General features: G+C 49.5%; 4 protein-coding genes across 9 annotated transcripts in view; 2 read left to right on the forward strand and 2 right to left on the reverse strand.

Annotated features, from left to right (window-relative positions):
• Positions 1 to 5894: 5894 nt before the first annotated feature.
• On the reverse strand, positions 5895 to 11573 carry ZMYND15 (zinc finger MYND-type containing 15). 5 transcript variants are annotated; one of them, XM_061390914.1, is made up of 14 exons: positions 11488 to 11573; positions 10408 to 11022; positions 9795 to 10029; positions 9549 to 9704; positions 9133 to 9293; positions 8465 to 8617; positions 8064 to 8144; positions 7811 to 7927; positions 7603 to 7691; positions 7417 to 7515; positions 7086 to 7239; positions 6945 to 7003; positions 6555 to 6715; positions 5895 to 6194 (listed from the first exon to the last, which is right to left on the reverse strand). In XM_061390914.1, the coding sequence occupies exons 2-14, from the start codon at positions 10991 to 10993 to the stop codon at positions 6023 to 6025; spliced, it is 2223 nt and encodes a 740-aa protein (XP_061246898.1). In that variant the 5' UTR covers positions 10994 to 11022; positions 11488 to 11573; the 3' UTR covers positions 5895 to 6022. The 5 variants fall into 5 exon arrangements, with proteins under 5 accessions (XP_061246898.1, XP_061246897.1, XP_061246902.1 ...); XM_061390913.1 differs by having other exon boundaries at positions 11455 to 11540; XM_061390918.1 differs by lacking the exons at positions 8465 to 8617; positions 11488 to 11573 and having other exon boundaries at positions 10408 to 11481.
• A 518-nt stretch (positions 11574 to 12091) lies between these two features.
• Positions 12092 to 15591, forward strand: CXCL16 (C-X-C motif chemokine ligand 16). The gene is made up of 5 exons (XM_061390941.1): positions 12092 to 12177; positions 12520 to 12658; positions 13027 to 13109; positions 14445 to 14852; positions 15310 to 15591. The coding sequence occupies exons 1-5, from the start codon at positions 12111 to 12113 to the stop codon at positions 15369 to 15371; spliced, it is 759 nt and encodes a 252-aa protein (XP_061246925.1). The 5' UTR covers positions 12092 to 12110; the 3' UTR covers positions 15372 to 15591.
• Positions 15592 to 15939: 348 nt separating this feature from the next.
• On the reverse strand, positions 15940 to 17707 carry MED11 (mediator complex subunit 11). Of its 2 annotated transcripts, none has more exons than XM_061390950.1 (3): positions 17623 to 17707; positions 17311 to 17441; positions 15940 to 16460 (listed from the first exon to the last, which is right to left on the reverse strand). In XM_061390950.1, the coding sequence occupies exons 1-3, from the start codon at positions 17705 to 17707 to the stop codon at positions 16323 to 16325; spliced, it is 354 nt and encodes a 117-aa protein (XP_061246934.1). In that variant the 3' UTR covers positions 15940 to 16322. The 2 variants fall into 2 exon arrangements, with proteins under 2 accessions (XP_061246934.1, XP_061246933.1); XM_061390949.1 differs by having other exon boundaries at positions 17599 to 17707.
• A 110-nt stretch (positions 17708 to 17817) lies between these two features.
• Positions 17818 to 23134, forward strand: part of PELP1 (proline, glutamate and leucine rich protein 1) — a 48244-nt gene continuing 42927 nt past the window's right edge. The window contains exon 1 of the mRNA XM_061390909.1: positions 17818 to 18147. Coding sequence (XP_061246893.1) covers positions 17818 to 18147 — 330 coding nt within the window. The remainder of the gene's footprint in view (positions 18148 to 23134) is intronic.

Here is a 23134-nt window from a genome sequence, read left to right on the forward strand (position 1 = left end):
AACATGAATTCATTACCTTTGTCTCCCTCTCCTTCCAACCTCTCTAGCTCCACCCTTCCTCTTCCTGTGTCCCTGCGGCCTGCACATGGCACCTCCTTCCATCTAGTTGCCCTGACTGGGACCCTACAGCTCTTTCTCTGCCCCCCACCTTGTTCCAGTATGATTGCTCACCACCTGTTATTTCTACCTCCTCATTAGCCCCAGGATTTACCTGTCTGTCTCCACCATCAAGGCGCCGCCAGCTCTTGCCTATATTATTACCAAAAACTCCTAGCTCATCTGTCTCAAGTCTTATTCTTTCATAGTCAATTTTCCCTCCAGTATAGCAGGAATAGCTTTCAAAAATTCCTCTGGAAGAACTTTCCAGTGGTCCAGTGGCTAAGACTCCATACTTCCAAGGCAGGGAGCCCAGGTTCTATCCCTGGTTAGGGAACTAGATTCCACATCCTGCAACTGAAAAGATCTGTGCCCCAGCCCAGCCAAGGAAAAAAATACCTTTAGTAAATGCTAAGTGGCTATTACGTCTCAGGCACTGTGCAAGGGCATAGTTACAATCAGACTGGCAAGGTTTCCCTTTTCATGGCATTTAGTTTTTAGTGTGTATTGGAGGAGGAGGGGTAATAAACATAAATGAATGACATGATAAAATAACTGTGACACATGCTCAAAGAAAATACACGAGTAGAGTGATGGGGGTAAGAGATCCTTGTACATTTCATGGAAGCAAGGACCAATCTTTTGTGTTTTTTCCCCTTTGCATCTCTAACACAAAACCGTGTGTGCATTCAATCAGTATTTAGTAATTATCAAAGTAGACAGTTTGTAATCTAAACATTTTTATTACAAAAGTACTGTGTGTTCATGCAAGAAAAATGAGCAGGACAGCAAAACAAAAGAATAAACAAACCCTTAGTAATGATACCGCTTGGAGATAACAATATGCTTTGGTATTTCTATGTAGGAAAGCACAGGAACTTAGCGAGAGATTATTTTTCTGGCCAAGGGAGTGACGAAAAGTTCTATTTCCCCTCAATCCATCAGGGACCTAGGCTGCCCTTTTATGGCATTAGGAGACACACAAGGTCCTGTGGAGTGGGTTCTACCCTCCTCTGGGGTCAAGGAAGGCTACCCTTCTAAGGCAGTGACCTTTAAGCTGTAAAGGAATTTGTTGTGCAAGAAAATGGGAAAGTTCCACACTGAGAAATGACTTCATTTAGAGCTTCTGGCTCCAGGGTAGAGATGGAGACAGGAAGTGGGATGAAATTGCCTTTGAAAGTTGGCAGAGACCACATTAAAAGAACATTTTTCTCTAGATCTAACTGCCAGTTTTTGGGAACTAAAGAATACAGATGCACAGATTAAAGAAAATAAAATAAAACCTCCCAGAAGAAGTAATCAGCTTGATCCAGAATGAGGAACATTCTATATGACAAATGATTTAGTTACTCATTGACTCAGCATGAACATAAAAAAAGGGAAGGAGGCTTGTTATAGGAAACAAAACAAAACACCCAAACTTACGAGACATAACAACCAAAAGCCACCTGTGGATCTTCTTTATTTCTTTGTTTTAAAATTTTTATTTATTTATTTATGGATGTGGTGGGTCTTCATTGCAGAGCTCGGGCTTCTCATTGTGGTGGCTTCTCTTGCTGTGGCTAGAGGACACTAGAGCATGGGCTTCAGTAGTTGCAGTATATGGGCTACATAGTTGAGGTTCCCGGGTTCTAGAGCACAGGCTCAATAGTTGTGGTGTGAGGAGCAACAAATCTGTTGCTCCATGGTATGTGGGGTCTTCCTGGACCAGAGATCGAATCCATGCCTCCTGCATTGGCAGGCAGATTCTTTACTGCTGAGCCACCCTTATTTATTTCTTGATTGTAACAAACCAACTGTAAAAGGCATGTTGGAGACAATTGAAGAAATGTGAATATGAACTGGGTACTATGATAAGACACTAAAGAATAATTGTTAATTTTATTGGGTATGATAATGGCATGGTGGTTACACTTTTTTTAAAAGGTCTTATTTGTTGTAGATGCATGTGAGACAATGTATCTGTGGGTGTGTTTTACAGCACTCTGGGAAAAAGCTGGGGGTGTGTGATATTTTGATATAAACAATATATATTTGGGGGATTTCCTTGGTGGTCCAGTGGTTAAGGATCCACCTTTCAATGCAGGGGACCCAAATTCTATCCCTGGTGGAGGAACTACGATCCCACAAGCCTCTGGGCAACTCAACCCGCTTGGGTTAACTACTGAGCCTGAATTTCTCAACAAAGACCCATCACAGCCAAAACGAAAGAAATACTTTTTGGCCTTTGTCCCACATTTCTGGCTCAAAATTGTATGAAACCCTTGAAATTTTCCTGAGTGATAGAGAGGAATGTCTTCTGTTATTCATTACAGGCCCCTTTCAACTATACCCAAGTTTATGCTAATGAGGTGACTCAATGGTTCCCTGGATAGCTTCAGGATTATTTCTCAGGAATAATAATAATAATAATAATTCCTGTGTGTCTGGATGGCGTAGAGCCATCTGTGATTGTTTAACAGGGACTTGTAGGTCCTGTATCAACCCAAACATACTCTTCTGCACTGCTGCATTTACTACCAATGATGTTGCCCCTAAATTAGTCACTCTCACAATCCATTTTAGTAAAGGTCCTTCAGGAAGCTGATGATACCAGTCTGAAAAATGAAGCAGCTAACTCCTTCACAAATATATTCCTGATTTCAGGAGTTTCTTGGTTTTTGCCCTCCCCACCCATGCTAACTTCCCAGGTGGCTCAGTGGCAAAGAATCTGCTTGCCAATGCAGGAGATGTGGGGTTTGATCCCTGAGTTGGGAAGATCCCCTGAAGGAGGAAGTGGCAACCCACTCCAATATTCTTGCCTGGAAAACCCCATGGCCAGAGGAACCTGGCAGGCTACAGTCCATGGGGTTGCAAAGAGTTAGCATGCATGAGCATGCATGCTAACTACCTTCTTGGTGACCAGGAGACTTAGAGGTACTTTCTGTTGTCCCAGCCTAATTTTTTACTTAGTGGATAGCTTTGAGGCTAGCGGCCAAAATTCAGGCTGACCCAAATCTGAACTTAGTTTAGCATCAAAGTCCAAACCAGAACTCTTTTTTAAGTTTCATTATAGCTATTACAAATAATCACCAAGGGATGCATTCTTCACATTTTCTTTTCTTATTGGTTTGTACTTCCTTATGCTCTTCCATGGTGGCTCAAATGGTAAAGAATCCACCTGCAATGCAGGAGACCCGGCTTCGATCCCTGGATCAGGAAGATCCCCTGGAGAAGGAAATGGCAACCCACTATAATGTTCTTGCCTGGAGAATTCCATGGACAGAAGAGCCTGGCAACCCCAGTTCATGGGGTCGCAAAGAGTTGGACAGACTATGTGACTAACACACACACATGCCTCTAGTGAAACAACTTCCTGGGGTTGACTCCAACTCTAAATTCTATTTCCACTTGTAACTTTTGCTCACAGAACTCAGAATTAGTAATATTACTAATTATTACTGATTTACTATAAAGGATACAACTCACATAGTTGGTTGCTCTGGTATCTAACCTCCATCCTGAAGCTAAATACTCATCCAGAGTCACCTTATTAGAATAAACTCAGGTATGGTTGTAAGGGGCTTATTGCGAATAACAAAAGAGGCTCCTCTCAGCTCTATCACTCAGGTCATAGAAGCTCTCCTGCCAAGAATGGAGGATGCAGACCAAATATATATTTCTTATATTATCACGTCATCACAAGGAATAATAATAAAACTGAAAAATGCTGATGATTGTCCAAACTGGGTGATGGGTACATAGAGATTCATTCTGCCGAGTCTTCCAGGGTTTTTGTGGATTTGGAAACTTAGATAATAAAATATTTAGAAAAAAAAGAGGATAATGGAAAGAGAGGTACTTTATAAGCCATACTAAAGAGTCTGATCTTCTAAACATTTTATTTTTTAAATACTTTTAGATTTATAGATAGATTGCAAAGACAGTAGTTCAGTCGCTCAGTCGTATCCGACTCTTGGCGACCCCATGGACTGCAGCACGCCAGGCTTCCCTGTCCATCACCAACTCCCTACTTTGAGCCTACTCAAACTCACGTCCATTGTGTTAGTGATGCCATCCAATCATCTCATCCTCTGTCATCCCCTTCTCCTCTTGCCTTCAATCTTTCCCAGTGTTAGGGTCTTTTCCAATGAGTAGGTTTTTTGCATCAGGTGGTCAAACTATTGGAGTTTCAGCTTCACCATCAGTCCTTCCAATGAATATTCAGGACTGATTTCCTTTAGGATTGACTGGTTGGATTTCCTTGCAGTCTAAGGGACTCTCAAGAGTCTTCTCCAACACTGCAGTTCAAAAGCATCAATTCTTCAGTGCTCAGCTTTCTTTATAGTCCAACTATCATATTCATACATGACCACGGGAAAAACCATAGCTTTGACTAGACGGACCTTTGTTGGTAAAGTAGTGTCTCTACTTTTTAATATTCTGTCTAGGCTGGTCATAGGTTTTCTTCCAAGGAACAAGCATCTTTTAATTTCATGGCTGCAGTCACCATCTGCAGTGCTTTTGGCAAAGACACTAGAGTGTTCCCAAATACTCCTCATCCATCTTCCTTCAATGTTACTTCTTCTATGACCATGATATATTTACCAAAACTAAGAAGTTAACATTGATACAATTCCACTAGCTAATAGCAGACTATTCAAATTTCTCATTTTCCCCTTCTTCTTTTTTTCCATTCAAGATCCTATCCAGTATACTATATCCTATTTAATTGTCATGTCTCCTTAGTCTCTTCCAATCTGTCGGTCTTTCTTTGCTTTTTGTGGCTTATACTTTTGAAGATAGTGGTCACGTGTTTTGTAGACTGTCCCAGGATTTTTTTCTGATGTGTTCTTGTGATTAGTCTAAAATTATGGATTTGGGGGAAAATACTACAGAGGGGATGGGAGTGTGGCCTTGTCATTGCATCAGGTCAGGGAGCATGATGTCAGCATGACTTCTTATTTCTCATAAATATTAGTCAGTTGATTCAGGTGGTGTCTGCCGGGTTTCTCCACTATTTTTTCCTTTTTTATACTTTGTGACAAGCATCTTTAGGCCCAGCTTATGCTTATGGGGATTTTAAAATCAGAAGAAAGTCACTGAAGGGATTTAAGCAGAGAATAATGTTTTGAATGTCTGTTTTGGAAGGAATAGGAGATACAGGGGGCGTTTGCAGTGAGACTGGACATAAACTGCTGGAGGCTGAGTGACCAGCAGTCTCATTCAGCTGGAGTTGGTTCTTACGGGACACGAAAGATGAGAGAAGGTGGAGTCAAGGATGGCCATGAGGTTTCTAAGCGGGACAGGTGGGTGGCCTGGGGCTTTCACTGACTCTAAACCAAGGCTGTGCAGCCCCCAGGATGCTGTATGCCTCCCCTGCCCCCGCACCCACTCCCTCCCCCCACCCCTCCTCCCCCAGAGAAGTCACTTTCTGTTTCTTGGTCTTATCTTGACTTGGATCCGGTCCCCGAATGTTCCTGGGGCCGGAAAGTGTTTTATCAACACTTATTATTAGAAGAAGTTTGGGGTCGGGAAGATCCCCTGCAGGAGGAAATGGCAACCCACTCCAGTATCTTTGCCTGGAGAATCCCATGGACAGAGGAGCCTAGAGGGCTACAATCTAGGGTCGCCAAGAGTCGGACACGACTGAAGCGATTTAGCACGCACGCACGGGATTACCCAGGAAGGTTAGAATCCCAAGCAAAGAGAGAGAGGATAGCGGTCGAGGAACTGAAGAAAGCTGGAGGAAAATGTCGTCCTTAAATCCTTTTTCTTCTCTCTCCATTTAAGGACCCAACGATGAACGTTTGACTCGGTGGTTTCAAACAAGTTATTTTATTTAGCTTTTCGTGTTCCGCCAACCGGCCTCACCCTCGGCCTCCCCTGTTTCGTGTTCCTTTCTGAGGCGTGTAGGGGGAGAGGGTGGACTGCTCTCTCTCGGCCCTCACCTGCGCCGGCGGGACCCCCGCCCAGGTTTCTTTTCTCCTCGGCGCCTACGGGCGGGGGCGGGAGGGGCTGTAGGAGTTGGGGTCGGAGTCACCGGCCCGGGCGCCGGGCGGGCCCCGCTTCCCTGCGAGGGCTTGTAGACCAAGTGGAAGATGAAAGCGTTGCAGTACCTGAGGGGGCGTGGCTCCATCAGGGGCGGGGCCAAGAGGCTGGGCTATTCCAAGGGGCGGGGGTTATAAATTCTACGTTCCCGGGGGGTGGGGTGGGGCTAGGCTTAGGGCTCCGTGGGCCAGCCAGGGTGTAATCAGGGCTATGTTTTGGTGGGTAGAGGACCAGGGATTGGAGAGATTTTGTGAGCTGGTTCTATAGAGGGGTGTGTGGGCGTTGTCGAGACCCTCCAGTGGGGGTCGTGAGGAGTGCGGGCGGAGGAAGCAGAGGGTAGGGCTGGGCCAGGAGGGTCCCAGGACCATAGAGACGAGGGTTGAGGTGGGCTTTTCAGGATGAGCAGCCAGAGAGTACGAAGGCCTTACCAGGGCATGCAATTGTCTGCCGCTCTGAGGCGAAAGGGGGAGCGGAAAGGGTTGGGCTGTGGAGGGCTGGTCCCCCCTCCTGTGGCCACCGCCATGGTCTGGTCGTCCATCACACAGCCATACTCGCTGCTCTCGGTGAAGAAGGCCGGCACTCGGAGGGACTGGGGTGGGAGCGGGGTCTCAGACACTCACAGAAAAGCTCCCACCCCCATATACCTCCTGGGGACCCAGAGGACTGGGATGGGGAGAGGCACGAGGCAGACACAGGGGCCAGGAGGACCCGTGGGTGCACCCTATGTCTGTGGAGTAGACGATGGGGAAGAAAACACTTTTAGAAAATGAGGGACCGGGCGGCAGGTGAGAGAAGGTCTCTTTTGCCCCATCCCCCACCTGTAACCGGGGCAGCGAGCTCAGCCAAGTGTCCTTTAGTCCAAAGCCAGAGTTAAATCCTGCGGAGGGAAGGACAGCAGGGAGAAGCTAGCTTCCATGGCCTCCTCCCACCTTCTCCACCCTCCCACCCCCGGCTCTTACCGATGACCAAGTCAGGCTTGGGCCCCTGGAGCAGGTGGTAGGGCCTTGCAGACACCTTGATCTGCAGGTCTCTGCGGCCCCCCTTCTCCTTAGTCCCAGAGCTGAGCCGTGCTGATACACCAGAACCAGGGCGGACAGATACTTCAGGGCCATCCTGGGGAGTCAGAAGTGGGAGAGAGGCCAGTGAAAGTGATGGTGCTGGAAGACGTGTCAGGTAAGACAGGGGAGGGGAGGCAGGGATCAAAGGGCACTGCCCAACCAGGATGAAAACAGAGGGACCAGGTCTGGAGACTGGGGTGGGGGACAGGGGGAGGGGGTATTCAACCCTCACCCTCTGCAGGGTAAAGTGCTGTTGGTCACTTTCGGGGGGCAGGCCGTCACCCACAAACTGCAGCTCCAGGGCCACATGGGGGAGCAAGACCAAGAGTTCCTGAAGGGCAGAGAGGACGAATCTGGGTCCCACCCTGTGTTCACCTCCACACCCAGACGCCCACCCTTCAGGCCTGGAGGGACTTACCCAAAACACCATGACAAGGTCAAACTCCTTCCCGGCCTCCACCACGTGGATTTTCAGTGACTGTTTGTTCTGGATGTTGAGCTCAGGGACTGGGTGATAAGCTAGCCACTTAAGAATATGGTCTCCTCCTCCCCTCCCTCCTGTCCCCTACCAGCCCCCTGGCCCCTCTGCTCCATGCAGTCCTCCCCCCTGCCTCAGCTCTCCTTACAGGACTGGGGCACCAGGTGGGTGATGACGTAGTACACAGTCAGTGGGTAGGTGAGGAGCACGGCCATGGGGGAGTCCAAGCTGAGGCCCCGCCACGTGTAGTAATCCTGCCACGAGCCTGGGGAGAGTGGGCTACTGGGGACCTGACCTCAGGCCCCCTCCAGTCTAACAGCCTCCTTTCTCAGTCCCCCAAGACCTCTGGCCCTGCAGATCACATCCCCACCCCTAGCTCCCTCAGGGCCCCTCTGGCTCACCAAAGAGGCCCCTGGGTGAATCTGGGGGCACTGGAGGCATCAGAGCTGGCCCATCCCCCTGGAGAGGCTGGTAAGGATCTCCTGTGAGGATAAAAGACGACGAGCCTGGTGTCAGGGAGATCACCACCTGGCTGCTTCCTTCTTCCAAAGGAGCTGTGTTCCTTGAGAGGACCTGGAGCTGCAGCAGGGGGCTGGGAAACTGCCTAGGGATGGGGCTTCTGGAGAGGGTGGGCAGGGGTGACTTTTCCGAGGGTTGGGGAGTGGCAGGCGGTGCCCTGGTGCTGGGGGTGGGGGTGTCTGCTGTGTATGTGGAGGGGTTATCTAGGATCTGGACAACTTTTTGATCTCCCCTGCTGCTCTCTAGTCTGAGGGACTCATGCCTGGAGAGAGGCCCCACGCACCATGGAGAAGAAGGCTGAGGGAGGGTGTGCTGCCTCTTGGGTGCCTGGGGGCGCCAGGGCCTGGAATCAGCATGCTGAACTGGGTCCAGTAGCCACGAGTGAGGCCGCGGGAGGCCAGGAAGGCCTCCTTGTTAAAAGTTTCACTGGTCACCTCTGGAGAAGGATGAGGGGAGGGGTTGAGGGCTCAGTGGCCAGGATTCCGGACTTGGGCTCACCTCAGCCTCTCCCCGGGACCCTGGGTCTGAGTCTGCTTCTAGTCAGGCAGAGAACTAACATTCCTGAGTGGCTACAGCATAGTCCACAGAAGCCATATGACAATTCCATGGGTTTTAACATTTGCTAATCTGCCTGTTTAACCGGTGAGGAAAAACTCTAAAAAGTAAAGTGATTTGTTTCAGGTTGCCAGCTTGTGAAACTGGGAAGCGAGTATTTGTATCTCTACTCCTGAATCCTCTAAGTTCTCTCAGGGACCTGGGCACTCAGTCCTCAGCTCCAAAGAGGCTATCTTCAGCCCCAGGGGTCTAGCTCCCAGCCCCAAATACCCAGCGCTCAGCTGTTACTCCAGGGATCAAGACTCTGAAATAACAGGCACTTAACCTTCAAGCCCAGGACCCTGTTCCAAAGACCTGGTTCCACTTCCCCCATCCATCCTGACCTCCTTATGGTACCTGCGGTGTAGGTAAAAGGCAGGGTTGCCAGTTCTCCAGCCCGCTCCATGAAGGCTGCAAGCCTTGGGCACCAAAATCGGTGGCTTACGTCATCTGGGCATCGCTTCCAGTCCGCACGGAGACAAGCCTCTCCACAGTACAAGACAGCACTGCACTGGGGGCTGGGGTTATAGGAGGTGGTGGGGTAGCCAGAATTAGTGTACGCAGGTCCCCTGTCTGCTGTCCATCTGTCCTGCAGCTGCCCATATGTCACTCAGTCTATTTGTACTCTCTTTGCCTATAACGGCATGGTATTTTTCCATCTTCTTGTTTCTCTGTTCCTCATTCTGTCTGTCCTCAGTGTCCCCCACTAGCCTGCTTCCTCTCTGTTTGCCCGACTTTTCCTCCCCCTCACTCTGTCTTTGCAGGTTGCTCACCAGGGTGTCAGTTTCACTTCAAAGCTGTGCCTATGACAAACATGGCAGGTTCGAGCCCGAAGGGAGGCAAAGGTGAAGCCTGGCCGGGGACCCCACGTCCGCATCGGGGTCTTGGCTAACTTCACTCCCAGCCTTGGGACCAGATTCTCCAGCTCCCTGAATGAGGGTGGAGACAGCATCAGGTTGGGGGTGGGGCTCAGAAGCCCAGGCCCCCAGGCTTCCCCACCCTCTACCAGCTTTCTGTACCAATGCAGCTGGGCATCTCCCACAGTAAGCTGTCGGGGCTTTCGGGGGTCTCCGGAGCTCATGGGACAGACCATGCTGTGGCAGAGGAGAGCATAGGCTCGAGGAGCCAGGTTCTCAGCCCCTGAGCCCCTGCCGGTGCTCCCCTGTGCTCCTTCCATCAGCAGGTCAATGCCCAGGATGATGCCATGTTCATCCGTCACCAGTAAGAGGCAGGAAAGGTGCAAGGGAGCAGCATCTGCGGAAGACAGGAAAAGTCGGGGGTGGAGGGGGAAGATTGTCAGGGGCAGGGTACCAAATCAGATACTCCTGGGGCTAGGAGAGGGAACTAGGTAGAGAGGGCAGGCCTCTTTGGAAGGGGACAGTGGCTCCACAGAACGAGCATTTGCCGCCAGGCATAAATGTGGGGGTGTGCTGTGGGAACTTCACATTTTTCTTGAGGTGTTAACCCTAGACTTCTGGAATTGTTTTTTCCTTTACTGTTTAAATGTTGGTGAAACTTAAAAAAAAATGTGGATCAATGAAAACACCTTTTCAGGCCATCTTGGCCTGAGGCCCACCCATGTGTGACTCCTAACTGCGCTCTGAGGGGGCCAGCGGCATACTGGGTTCTTACCACCTCTCCGCCCCGTCCTCCTCTCGGGCCCCGGCCCATCTTCTGCCCTGTCTTCTTTGCCATCCTCGCCACCTCCAGCCTCCTGCTTGGCCTCCTCTGGCTCCCCTGGAGGGGTGGCTTCCCGGGGGGGCTCCCTGCTGCCAGGGGCCGGCTCCCCATCCTCCTCCGTTTCTACCTTTTTGGTGCCGGCACCCTCCTCCTCTCCATTCTCTTCTTCTTCCTCCTCCTCCTCCTCCTCCTCTCCTTCTTCCCCTTCCTCCAGGCTGACAAAGCTGACGTAGGGACTTAGGTCTCTCAGGTGGAGTGGGGGCTCATCTCCCAGCAGCCGGGCAGCCCCCAGGCCTGGTCCAGGGCCTGGCTCTGCCCCTTGCCCCAGGCTGATGCCCACACTACGGTTGGGCAAGACGTGGAGCACCCAAAGGGCTGGGTCCTGGGGCAACCTTCTGATCTGAGCCTCCAGCTGCCGCCAGCGACCCTCAAGGCTGGTCCCTACAGCCCCGCGCTCTGCCACGAACTTGCGGAACCAGCCAAAGAGGAGGGCAGCAAAATCAAGGAATTCATCCCGGTATCCAGACACAAACTCCATGTCTTCAGGGGCACAGGGCCTGGGCCAGACTGAGCAGAAGGGATGTATGGTGAGGGAGAGGCACCGGGGACGGTGTGGGTTGGAGGGGTCCCTTAGGGTGGAATCTATGGATGGATGTTGGGAGCCAGAAAGGAGTTTTCAGGGCTGAGGATGCGAGTTCAGGATGAGAATGGGGGCCAGACTTGAAAGTGGGTGATTAGGGTTAAAAGTGAGTAGTCAGGCGGGAGATAGTATTTGGGGCTCCAAATCTGAGGCTCAAACCCTCAAAGGTAGGGATTGAATTAAATCGAGGATCGAAGTGGGAGAGGGTTAATCCTATGGGAAAGAGTTTTGGACTCGTTTGTGGGGTGTGGGAAGAGGGCATCAGAGGCAGGGCATTCCTTCGCCTTGGACCGGGTTAGGGTTGGCGGTGAACCCCAGTACACCTAGCCCCCGCCCCGGCCGCTCCACTACTCCAGTACCTGCAGCCGCCACCACTTTTCGAAGGTAAATACCTCGGGGGGCGGTGTGACGTCAGGCTGCCCGAGCCCACGGCCGGCTGCTCGGGTGGCCACGCCCCAAAGTCTTGCGCCGTGCGGAGGCACCCGGGTCAGTGTCTGCGCCGCGAAGCGCGTGGACTGGTGCTGACAGTCACTCCGCCCACGTGACTGGAGCCGGGTCAAAACGTGAATGCCTCTCTAAGACGCAGGTCACGGACTGAGCTGCGGAGGGCAGGCGGGCGGTGCTGCCATCCAGCCGCGCCTAGCCGTGCACCTTGGGCTTCCTTTCGCTTTCTCTCTCCTTCTTCAATCATTCCTGGCTACCCACTCGACGGGGCTCTGGGCTGGGTGCGGGGGTGCTGGCGGAGGAACTCCACCTCCCGGAGTTTCCCCGCCTCCCCCAGGCCTGCGATCACGCGGTTGCGATGGGACTGTCGATTTGAGACGGTGAGGACGCCGGGAGGGACGCGCCGCCCCCTCGCGACCTGCCTTGGCCGGCGGGGCCCCGGCGCCGACGACCGCCGTGTCCCTCGGAATCATAGGCGAAGCGGGAGAAGGAAGCGAAAGCCATTGAGAAACCGGCTGGTCATCAGGCTCCGGAGAACGTCGGGGAGTCAGACAGAACGCGGCGGGCTGAGATGATGCTGGGCCGGACATCCCGGTTACTCTTGGTCCTACTGTTTATAGCTTATGTCACTACTTCAGGTTTGTCGGAGGCCCGGAGCCCCGAATCCGGGGAAGGAAATGGGCGGGAGGCACTAGCGCCGCTGGGTTGAGTTGAGTAAGTGGGGAGCCAGGGTCCCCAAGGCAGCCGGGGGCAGGGGGAGGGCCATCTGCCTGGGCTTGGGGATGGGCTGGGGAACACCTGGGTCCAGGTGTGATTATGGACATATTTGGGGAGAGTGAAGCGTGGGTCGAGCCGGGATCGGGGCTCAGATCCTGGGGTCTAGGGGAGACACTGTAGTGAGGCTGTGGGTTGAAGTCTTAGTAGCAGCTGCATGAGCCCCTTGAACCGGGGCCTGTGCGAACCACTTCCATCCCGCTCAGGCAATGGCAACGAAGGCAGCAAGGTTGGGAGTTGTCCCTGCGATCGTACAGTCTCTTCCCATTCCCCCCCAAACGAGGATTTCATGAGACATCTCCGAAAATACCTGAAAGCATATCAGCGCTGTTTTTCCTACGTCAGGTAATGTCACCACCCACCCCGGGAGGGCTGCGCGGGGAGGTGGGGGGGCCCGCCCTCCCCGCCCCCCCGCCCTTCAGGATCCGCGGGGGCCCCCCCTTTCCCCCGCCCTTCAGGATCCTCTGGTCAAACTCGATCTCCTTCTGGGAGGACGTCTCGCCCCTGCCCCACTCCTCTCGGTCACGTTCGCCCTAATTCGTTGCACCTTCAGTTTCCCTTTTCCCCTGTCCCACCTACCTGGAATTTCCCAGTCCCAGCAGAAACTGCTGAAGCTCGGGAGTGACCTCACTTCTTTGGAACCAGGAAAGAGCTGAGAATGGCAGGGGTGGGGCAGAGAGTGGGGACACATCTGAGACCAGGTCGTTCCTCAGGTTCCAGCTACCCCGCAAAAATGTATGTGGAGGCAGCACTGACGGCTGGGTTCAGGAGCTGATGCACTGCTTTGACAGTGGAGGTGAGAGCTTCCCCCTCCTCCCCAGGCCCTGTCCCCAGGGCACCTGTGCGTCCACCTTACACCCTTCTTTGCCTCAGCCCTTTCTTCTTCAGTATACTTTGACTTAAGTTCCTCTTTACCATAAACCCTTCACCATCACTTCATGATTTTTGCCGATACATCCTATCACTGTGCATTTACTTAATGTTGTTCTTGAAATCAAGGCACTATTTTTATGTTCCGGTATTTTGTGGTGGAGGCTCCCCCGGTGGCTCAGGGGTAGAGAATCTACCTGCCAGCGGAGGAGATAGTGGGTTCTATCCTTGGGTTGGAAAGATCCCCTGCAGAAGGAGAGGGCACTCTTGACTGGGAAATCCCATGGACAGAGGAGCCTTAGGGGCTAAAGTCCATGGAGCTGCAAAAGAGTCAGACATTACTTGATGACTAAACAACAACAAGAACGATTTTATTATGGAAATTTGAAGACATGTACAAAAGTTGAAAGATTTGTCCAGTGAACATCCATATAACTACCACCTAATTCTATAATGTTTGATTTCTATATTTGATGTATTTTACATATGTCCATAATAAAGCAAATATATTTTATATTTTACAATATCGAGTTTAAGGCATTTTAACTATATTTGCTTTATTGCCCACCCATCTGTCTATGCATCCCTCTATCCCTCATTGATCTGCCTAATATCTTTTTGGTACACTTCCAAGTAAGTTGCAGGCTCGACTATACTTTATTCCCAGACATTTCACCATGTATATTATTAAGGAGAGTTCTGTATTTTATTGTTCCTTTGAGGTAAAATTTTAAAACAATGAAATGAGTAAATAAGTGTATACAGCCACTTTTGAAAAACTTAATGGCAACTTGTCCTAAGCAGGAACACCTGTGAAGTCACAAATTTGATATGCTGGTTGTATTTTACTCCTAAAATAAATACACAACCATTAAGACACCAAGTGTTCTTCCAGGTCCCAGCACTTATCTGATTTCTTTTACTCTTCCTCGCTACTCTGGTCTTTGTTACTAAAATTATCCCTAAGTTACAGCTAAAAGAAATGAACCCCAGAGAGGTTAGGTGACAAGGGGCAAGGTCACAGCTATTTTGTAGCAGAGTCTGGGTTCCAACCCGGGTGTCCTGACTTCCCAGGACATGATTGCCTCAGGGGTTCCATGTTGTAGTTGCTCACTTCCATCTCCCCATATTCTCCCTCTACCCTCCTTTCCTGGGCTTCAGCTGTTCCCTTGATGTTCTCCTTGACCTGCTACCCTGCCCTCTGTCTAGTTCTTCACCTTGTCACCTCGTAGCCCTGATCCCTCACTTCTTGCTTCTTCAGAATGTGGACATGCTCAACCTAGGGTGGTGGATGCACCTCTTCACAGAACCCAGCTTCCCGAGCCCACAGAAGCGGCACCGTCAGACACAGCCACCACTTCCCAGACGTATCTGCCATCCACCTTGCAGCGTACCCAGGAACCCACCCCTCTGGAAGGAGCACTGTCCTTGCACAGCAAGCTCATCCCCACCCATGAAACTACCACTTACACTTCAGGCCACAGTCTGGGGGCAGAGCCTGAGGCTAAGGAGAACCAGAAGCAGCTGAAAGAAAACAGGGGTCCTCAGGCTGGGACATCAGCCACGGTCCCTGTGCTGTCCCTCTTGGCCATTGTTTTCATCCTCGCTGGAGTCCTACTCTACGTGGTGTGCAAGCGGAGGAAGAATCAGCTCCTACAGCATCCCCCAGGTAAACTGGGCTTCTGAACCCCTCCTCCAGGGACCCAGAGCCTCCCTGGCAGGGATTCTGCCAGCAGCAGCTCCCAGGCAGACCCAGAGACAAATACAGATGATACCTGCACCACTGACCACAGGCGATGAGTGAAGAGTTAGCCCGACTACAGAGTGGGGAGGGAGGGACGCCATCATAGGCCCGGGGACCAGCCCTCGAAGTCAGGCAGTGCTTGGAGCAACATCAAGATGGCAGCTAGAGCAGCCTAGTGGGAGATGAAGCTGTGGAGGAAGGTGGGAGCCATTCATTCAATTCACAGATCTTTACTGTTGAGCACCTGCTGTGTACCTGGTCTATAGCTAATGTTCTAGACTCTGATTCCCCAGTTTAAGCTGTCACCTCTTGCCCCCCCTGATACCCTGCCCAGCTTCCCTTGATCTCAGAGCTCATCTGTTAATTTCTGTATCTTTTCCAGATCTTGCAGCTTCATTATATACCTGCAGCAGACGAACCAGGGCAGAGAATGGAACCTTGTGAGGGCAGATTGTGATTTATTCAGCATGAATTAATATACTAGAACAATTTTTGGTAGACACTGTACTTATTGGTCAGTGTTTAATTCACAACTAACCAGCTATTGACCTCCCTTAGACTTTTCTTCTGTTCTTTTGGATTTTTTCTATACCGTGATATAAAATTGCTGTTTATGTCTTGTATAAATTCCATATTTTTTAACTACTAAAACTTATTTTTATAATTTTTGGCTCTTCTTTCTGCAGACATGGGTCTTATGCCCTTGCCCCCTAATCATGCCTGATTCTTGGCTTCAGCTTCTCTGCTGACGGCCACCTAGCATCTTCCCCCTCAACATGTCCTCCCAACCCCTACCAGCCTCCATATCCCATGACCCATATATCTTGCTCTTGTCACTTCACACCACACCAGTGTTCCTCCCTAGCTTCCACCCTCTCTTGCTTTGTGCCCTGACCCCACAGTAAAGGCCTGGGCTTTTCTACCCTCCCTCCTCAGCAGCTGCCATGCAGCCTGGTTTTACTTCCTCAACCCCTTACATCACCATATATGCCCCAATGAGAGTCTGAACTCCTTGTTTTGGTGTTATTATTTTTATTAGGAAAACCCTTAGTTCTCATTTTGTCTCTTTCAGTGAACCAGAAATGTGTCTTCCTTGGTCCAAGTCTGCGGGAAGCCTGGGGCAGAGACATGAGGAAGTGGGTTGGGTGTCTAAGTCTCCATCTCCTGTCTGAGCTTGTCCGTACTCAGTGAAGTGCATGGCAGGAGCAACCTGCTGGAGGAGCCAGGGCACAGCTGTGCATGGGCTTGGTCTCTTAAGTCTCTTCCTTCCCACCTTCTGCACCCTTGTCCTCATGGCCTCTGACCAGTACGGCAGGTACAGGGCAGCCCACACTCTCCAGATTCTGTTCTGGGGTATATGTGGAGCTCTCCCTCCAAGCTGTTCACCTGCTTGGCCTAGTTCTCCAGCATCTGCTCACAGGTTCGGGCCACCTCACTGAGCTTGAGGCGAGCATAGTCCACTCGCTTCAGGGCCATTTGACAGTCCTTCCTCGAAGAGTAGCTGGAGCCCTCGTGGGGCTGCCCTGTGGCCACCTACAGGAGATTCAGATTTATCAGTGAAGCACCCCTTCCCTCACCCATCTCCCCAACAAGTCATCAGGTCTTTTGCCTCATTTCTTCCCTGAGTTTGAATTTGCTATGCCAGATGGTTAGCTGGACTACCTAGGGCACATCAATGAACTTTTATTAACTTCTATTAACCTCCTTTGTAAAGTGGGGATGACTGTAACTACTTCCTAGAGTTGTTATGGGCTTCCCTCATGGCTCACATGGTAAAGAATCTGCCTGCAATGCAGGAGACCCGGGTTCAATCCCTGGGTCGGGAAAACCCCCTGGAGAATGGAATGGCTACCCACTCCAGTATTCTTGCCTGGGAAATTCCATGGACAAAGGAGCCTGGCGGGCTATAGTCCACAGGGTCACAAAGAGTCGGACACGACTGAGAGACTAACAGTTTCACTTTTCAGAGTTGTTATAGAATTAGATAATGCAGAATGTCTAGCACACTGTAAAAGTTTAGTAAATGGTGCTTCCTGTTGTAATAACCTCAGAGCCCTTTCAGTCCTGTTCCTTTTCTCGTGAGGTAGCCATCTGGGGCACTATACACTTGAGGTCAGGTCAAATGTCTAAGGGCAAATCCTATAACTTTCCTATTGTTTAGATGCCCTCTCCCAGGACTTTCCCATCCACTGGCTCATGTGATGCAACTCAGTGACACGGGAAACCTGTCCTGGAAGGGAGGGATGCTGCCAGGATCGACGGGCTTGCTGGGTAGGGCTGATCTTGGTTGGCTCCGGGGACCAAAGCTGTTCCCTGGACTCTTGAAGAATAAGGCTAAGGCAGAGAGCTGGGGTGCGAGCGTAGCAGGTCCCACGACACACACCTGAGTGAGATAGCGGATCTGAGCCGACAGCTCCGCCTCCACGTGCTGCACCGACGCGGTGAAGGCCGCTGCCTGTCGGTCTAAGAGCCTCTCGTTGGTTTTTTCCTTGGACAGTTCCAAGATCACGGTACCTGCCAGAGTGGAGAGCGGGCGGGGCTATCCGGAGACCGCCAGTATAGCCCCGCCCCAGGGCCAGCTCCACCCACCCCTACACCCAGTTAGGATCCCTTCCAACCCCACTTGGTCCGCGCATGTGCAAGCGGTCGCGCTTGCTCTCGCGCCCGTTACCCTTCTCGTCGTCGTATCCCGAACCTGCATTCTGAAGAATGGCTCCAATTTCTCTTTCGATGTCTTCCAGGGCGCGTAGTCGCTCGTTCGCCAGGCTGTAGGTAGCCATCGTTACTCTGGGGTTTTCTTTTGCGAAATACTACCGAAAAACGCCCGGAAGTGACCGTCGGTTTGCGCCTGCGCAGAGGGCGCACCTTAGCCAACACTACAGTTCCCAGGATGCTCAGCGTGGCCTTTCCCTTCTCGTTTCACCTGGTGAACTACAACTCCCAGGGTCTCCTGCGCATGCTCGCTGCGCGACCCCACCGCGTGACCACCTGTGGTAAGACGGAGTATCGAAAATTTCCCCAGTCTAAGGCCATTCAGACCTGTCCACCTTCACTACACTGTTGTGGTCTGTTTAATTTCTTCTACAAGAATTTCTTGAGCGTCTGCGGGGTGCTGGGTGATGATGGTAGGACCTCTGGGGTATTACAGACTGGACAGCCATGGACCCTCTGTCTGCCTATCCCACTCCGCCACCTATCGGGGCCCGGGGAAAACGACTTGGTGAGTGTGACATTATTCGCCGTAGTGCTTCCCTCTGACCGGGAGCTCCGCTAAAAACGGACTGTCAATATATTATGAGGTGCTTGCTCCTGTCAGCCGTTTCCCTCTCTGATTGCTTATTATGTGGTTGGCTCTGGGGATACAAAGGTGAGTGAGGTGGCCTCTCACGTGAGAGTGGATAGGTGCTTTATTAGGGATACGCCCAGGGTGTATCTCTAGGAACAGAGAAAGGATTCTAGGAGGAAATGTTGCTTGAACTGAATCTGGGGGGTTGACCAGGTGGCTGAGAGGTTGGAGTGGAAAAGGGAAAGCCACAGTAAGTGCGTAGTGCTGTGAGGGGCCGACACATTGTAAGTCCAATAAGTTTGACTGGAATGAACGCAGTGTGGTTTGTGGCTAGGTGTGACTGGAGAGACCGCAGTGGGGAGCCAGACCAGAAAACGGCTTGCAAGCTAAGGAATTTGAACTTTATTTTGAAGGCATTTGGGAGCGGTTGAAAGGTTTTCAAGAAGTGAATTCTGACCAGCTTTATCTTTCAGGAAAGATCAATCTTGACAGTTTATGGAAGGTTGAGGATGAAGCCAGTTTGGCCAGGGTTAGCAAGCGAGTGGAGGGTTTTAGTTAAATTTGAGGTATCTAGCATTTAACTTCACTCTTTTTCTAAATCCTAAGAAGATAACAATAAGGGGATTTAAGAAAGGGGTCAAGGAAAGAGAGGAGTTATTAATAATAGCAAAACTTTCAATAGAAACTGGAAAGCAGAAGGTCATATGGTTAACTAAACCAGCAGTGAAGAAAGCTTAGAAGCAACTTGATGTACCCCTAAATCAATGGCATTACAGTACAGCTGGGCTGTCAGTCAGTTCAGTCGCTCAGTCCTGTCAAACTCTTCCACCCCATCGACTGCAGCGTGCCAGGCCTCTCTGTCCATAACCAACTCCTGGGGTTTACTCAAACTCATGTCTATTTAGTCAGTGATGCCATCCAACCATCTCATCTTCTGTTGTCCCCTTCTTCTGCCTTCAGTCTTTCCCAGTGTCAGGGTCTTTTCCAATGAGTCAGTTCTTCACATCAGGTAGCCAAAGTATTGGAGTTTCAGCTTCAGCATCAGTGCTTCCAATGAATATTCAGTACTGATTTCCTTTAGGATGGACTGGTTGGATCTCCTTGCTGTCCAAGAGACTCTGAAGAGTCTTTTCTGACACCACAGTTCAAAAGCATCAGTTCTGCACTCAGCTTTCTTTATAGTCCAACTCTCACATCCATACATGACTACTGGAAAAACCATAGCTTTGACTAGACAGACCTTTGTTGGCAAAGTAATGTCTCTGCTTTTAATAAGCTGTTTAGGTTGGTAATACCTTTTCTTCCAAGGAGCAAGTGTCTTTTAATTTCATGGCTTCAGTCACCATCTTCAGTGATTTTGGAGCCCCCCAAAATAAAGTCTGCGACTATATCCATTGTTTCCCCATTTATTTGCCGTGGAGTGATGGGACCAGATGCCATTATCTTAGTTTTCTGAATGTTGAGTTTTAAGCCAACTTTTTCACTCTCCACTTTCACTTTCATCAAGAGGCTCTTTAGTTCTTCTTCGCTTTCTGCCATAAGTGTGGTGTCATCTGCATATCTGGGGTTATTGATATTTCTCCCAGCAATCTTGATTCCAGCTTGTGCTTCTTCCAGTCCAGCATTTCTCATGATGTACTGTGCATATAAGTTAAATAAGCAGGGTGACAATATACAGCCTTGACGTACTCCTTTTCCTATTTGGAACCAGTCTGTTGTTCCATGACCGGTTTGAACTCTTGTTTCTTGACCTGCATACAGATTTTTCAGGAGGCAGATAAGGTGGTCTGATATTCCCATCTCTTTAAGAATTTTCCACAGTTCGTTGTGACCCACAATAAACTTTGGCTTTGGCATAATCAGTAAAGCAGAAATAGATGCTTTTCTGGAACTCTCTTGCTTTTTCGATGATCCACCAGATGTTGGCAATTTGATCTCTGGTTCCTCTGCCTTTTCTAAATCAAGCTTGAACATCTGGAAGTTCACGGTTCATGTATTGTTGAAGCCTAGCTTGGAGAATTTTGAACATTACTTTGCCACCCTGTGAGATGAGTGCAATTGTGCGGTAGTTTGAGCATTCTTTGGCATTGCCTTTCTTGGGGATTGGAATGAAAACTGACCTTTTCCAGTCCTGTGACCACTGCTGAGTTTCCAAATTTGCTGGCATATTGAGTGCAGCACTTTTGCAGCCTCATCTTTCAGGATTTGAAATAGCTCAACTGGAATTCCATCACCTCCACTAGCTTTGTTCGTAGTGATGCTTCCTAAGGCCCACTTGACTTCACATTCTAGGATGTCTGGCTCTAGGTGAGTGATGACACCATTATGGTTATCTGGGTCATGAAGATCTTTTTTGTACAGTTCTTCTGTGCATTCTTGCCACCTCTTCTTAATACGGTCTGCTTCTGTTAGGTCCATACTGTTTCTGTCCTTTATTGTGCCCATCTTTGCATGAAATGTCCCCTTGGGATCTCTAATTTTCTTGAAGAGATCTCTAGTTTTTCCCATTCTATTGTATTCCTCTATATTTTTGCCTTGATCACTGAGGAAGGCTTTCTTATCTCTCCTTGCTGTTCTTTGGAACTCTTCATTCAAATGGGTATATCTTTTCTCCTTTGCCTTTCTCCTCTCTTCTTGTCATAGCTGTTTGTAAGGCCTCGTTAGACAACCATTTTGCCTTTTTGCACTTCTTTTTCTTGGGGATGGTCTTGCTTCTTGCACAATGTCACAAACCTCCATCCATAGTTCTTCGGGCAGTCTGTATATCAGATCTAATCCCTTGAATCTATTTGTCACTTCCACTATATTGTCATAAGGGATTTGATTTAGGTCATACCTGAATGGTCTACTGGTTTTCCATACTTTCTTCAATTTAAGTCTGAATTTGTCAATAAGGCATTCATGATCTGAGCCACAGTCAGCTCCCAGTCTTGTTTTTGCTGACTATATAGAGCTTCTTCATCTTTGGCTGCAACGAATATAATCAATCTGATTTTGGTATTGACCATCTGGTGATGTCCATGTGTAGAGTCTTCTCTTGTGATGTTGGAAGAGGGTGTTTGCTATGACCAGTGCGTTCTCTTGGCAAAAGTCTGTTAGCCTTTGCCCTGCTTCATTCTGTACTCCAAGGCCAAATTTGCCCTTTACTCCAGGTCTCTCTTGACTTCCTACTTTTGCATTCCAGTCCCCTATAATGAAAAGACATCTTTTAGGGGTGTTAGTTCTAGAAGGTCTTGTAGTTCTTCATAGAACTGTTCAACTTCAGCTTCTTCAGCATTATTGGTCGGGGCATAGACTTGGATTACTGTGATATTGAATGGTTTGCTTTGGAAACGAACAGAGATCATTCTGTTGTTTTTGAGATTGCATCCAAGTACTGCATTTTGGACTCTCTTGTTGACTATGATGGCTACTCTATTTCTTCTAAGGGATTCTTGCCTACAGTAGTAGATATAATGGTCATCTGAGTTAAATTCACCCATTCCAGTCCATTTTAGCTGGAATGTAGGTAGTACTAAAATTAGGAGGATTATTTGAAGTAACAAGGCTGTATATTGTCATCCTGCTTATTTAACTTATATGCAGAGTACATCATGAGAAACACTGGGCTGGAAGAAGCACAAGCTGGAATCAAGATTGCCCAGAGAAATATCAATAACCTCAGATATGCAGATGACACCACCCTTATGGCAGAAAGTGAAGAGGAACTAAAAAGCCTCTTGATGAAAATGAAAGAGGAGAGTGAAAAAGTTGGCTTAAAACTCAACATTCAGAAAACTAAGATCATGGCATCTGGTCCCATCACTTCATGGGAAATAGATGGGGAAACAGCGGAAACAGTGTCAGACTTTATTTTTTTGGGCTCCAAAATCACTGCACATGGTGATTGCAGCCATGAAATTAAAAGACACTTATTCCTTGAAAGGAAAGTTATGACCAACCTAGATAGCATATTCAAAAGCAGAGACATTACTTTGCCAACAAAGGTATATCTAGTCAAGGCTATGGCTTTTCCAGTGGTCATGTATGTATGTGAGAGTTGGACTATAACGAAAGCTGAGCATCAAAGAATTGATGCTTTTGAACTGTGGTGTTGGAGAAGACTCTTGAGAGTCCCTTGGACTGCAAGGAGATCCAACCAGTGCATTCTGAAGGAGATCAGTCCTGGGTGTTCTTTGGAAGGACTGATGCTAAAGCTGAAACTCCAGTACTTTGGCCACCTCATGCGAAGAGTTGACTCTTTGGAAAAGACTCTGATGCTGGGAGGGATTGGGAGCAGGAGGAGAAGGGGACAACAGAGGATGAGATGGCTGGATGGCATCACCGACTCGATGGACGTGAGTTTGAGTGAACTCCAGGAGTTGGTGATGGACAGGGAGGCCTGGCGTGCTACAATTCATGGGATCGCAGAGTCGGACACGAGTGAGCGACTAAACTGAACTGAACTGACCCTGCCCCCCATCTCCTCCTTTACTTCATGTGTGTCAGCAACTACTCACCTCCAACTCATCAGATTGCTGGAGGTTTCTTTGTTAGTGATGGAAAACAGAGTCTTTCTCATGGAGGGCACCTGGGTATGATTGTATTGAAGACAGAGATTGAGTGAAAGTTATTTACTGGGTGGTGGTTTCTAGAACTCTGGCAACTAGGCTTATACCTTCCAGGTCAGAGACTGGAAGACTCTTATTTGACTATTCAGAGAAAAGACCTACAGGTATTAACGTCAGGGGTTCTTCAACAGAGCAGTTAGCCAGATCACCCGACAGTGAAACCCACAGTTGGTAAGTCCCAACTGTATCCTCAGATCTTCTAGTCATCTTCTTAGTACGTCCCCCTGAAAGATGAGCAGACAGGGACTTCCCTGGTGGTCCAGTGATGAAGAATCACCCTTCTGGTGCTGAGGACGTGGGTTCAATCCCTG

This window comes from Bos javanicus, chromosome 19 (assembly GCF_032452875.1).
Source record: "Bos javanicus breed banteng chromosome 19, ARS-OSU_banteng_1.0, whole genome shotgun sequence".
NCBI classification, from domain to species: domain Eukaryota; kingdom Metazoa; phylum Chordata; class Mammalia; order Artiodactyla; family Bovidae; genus Bos; species Bos javanicus.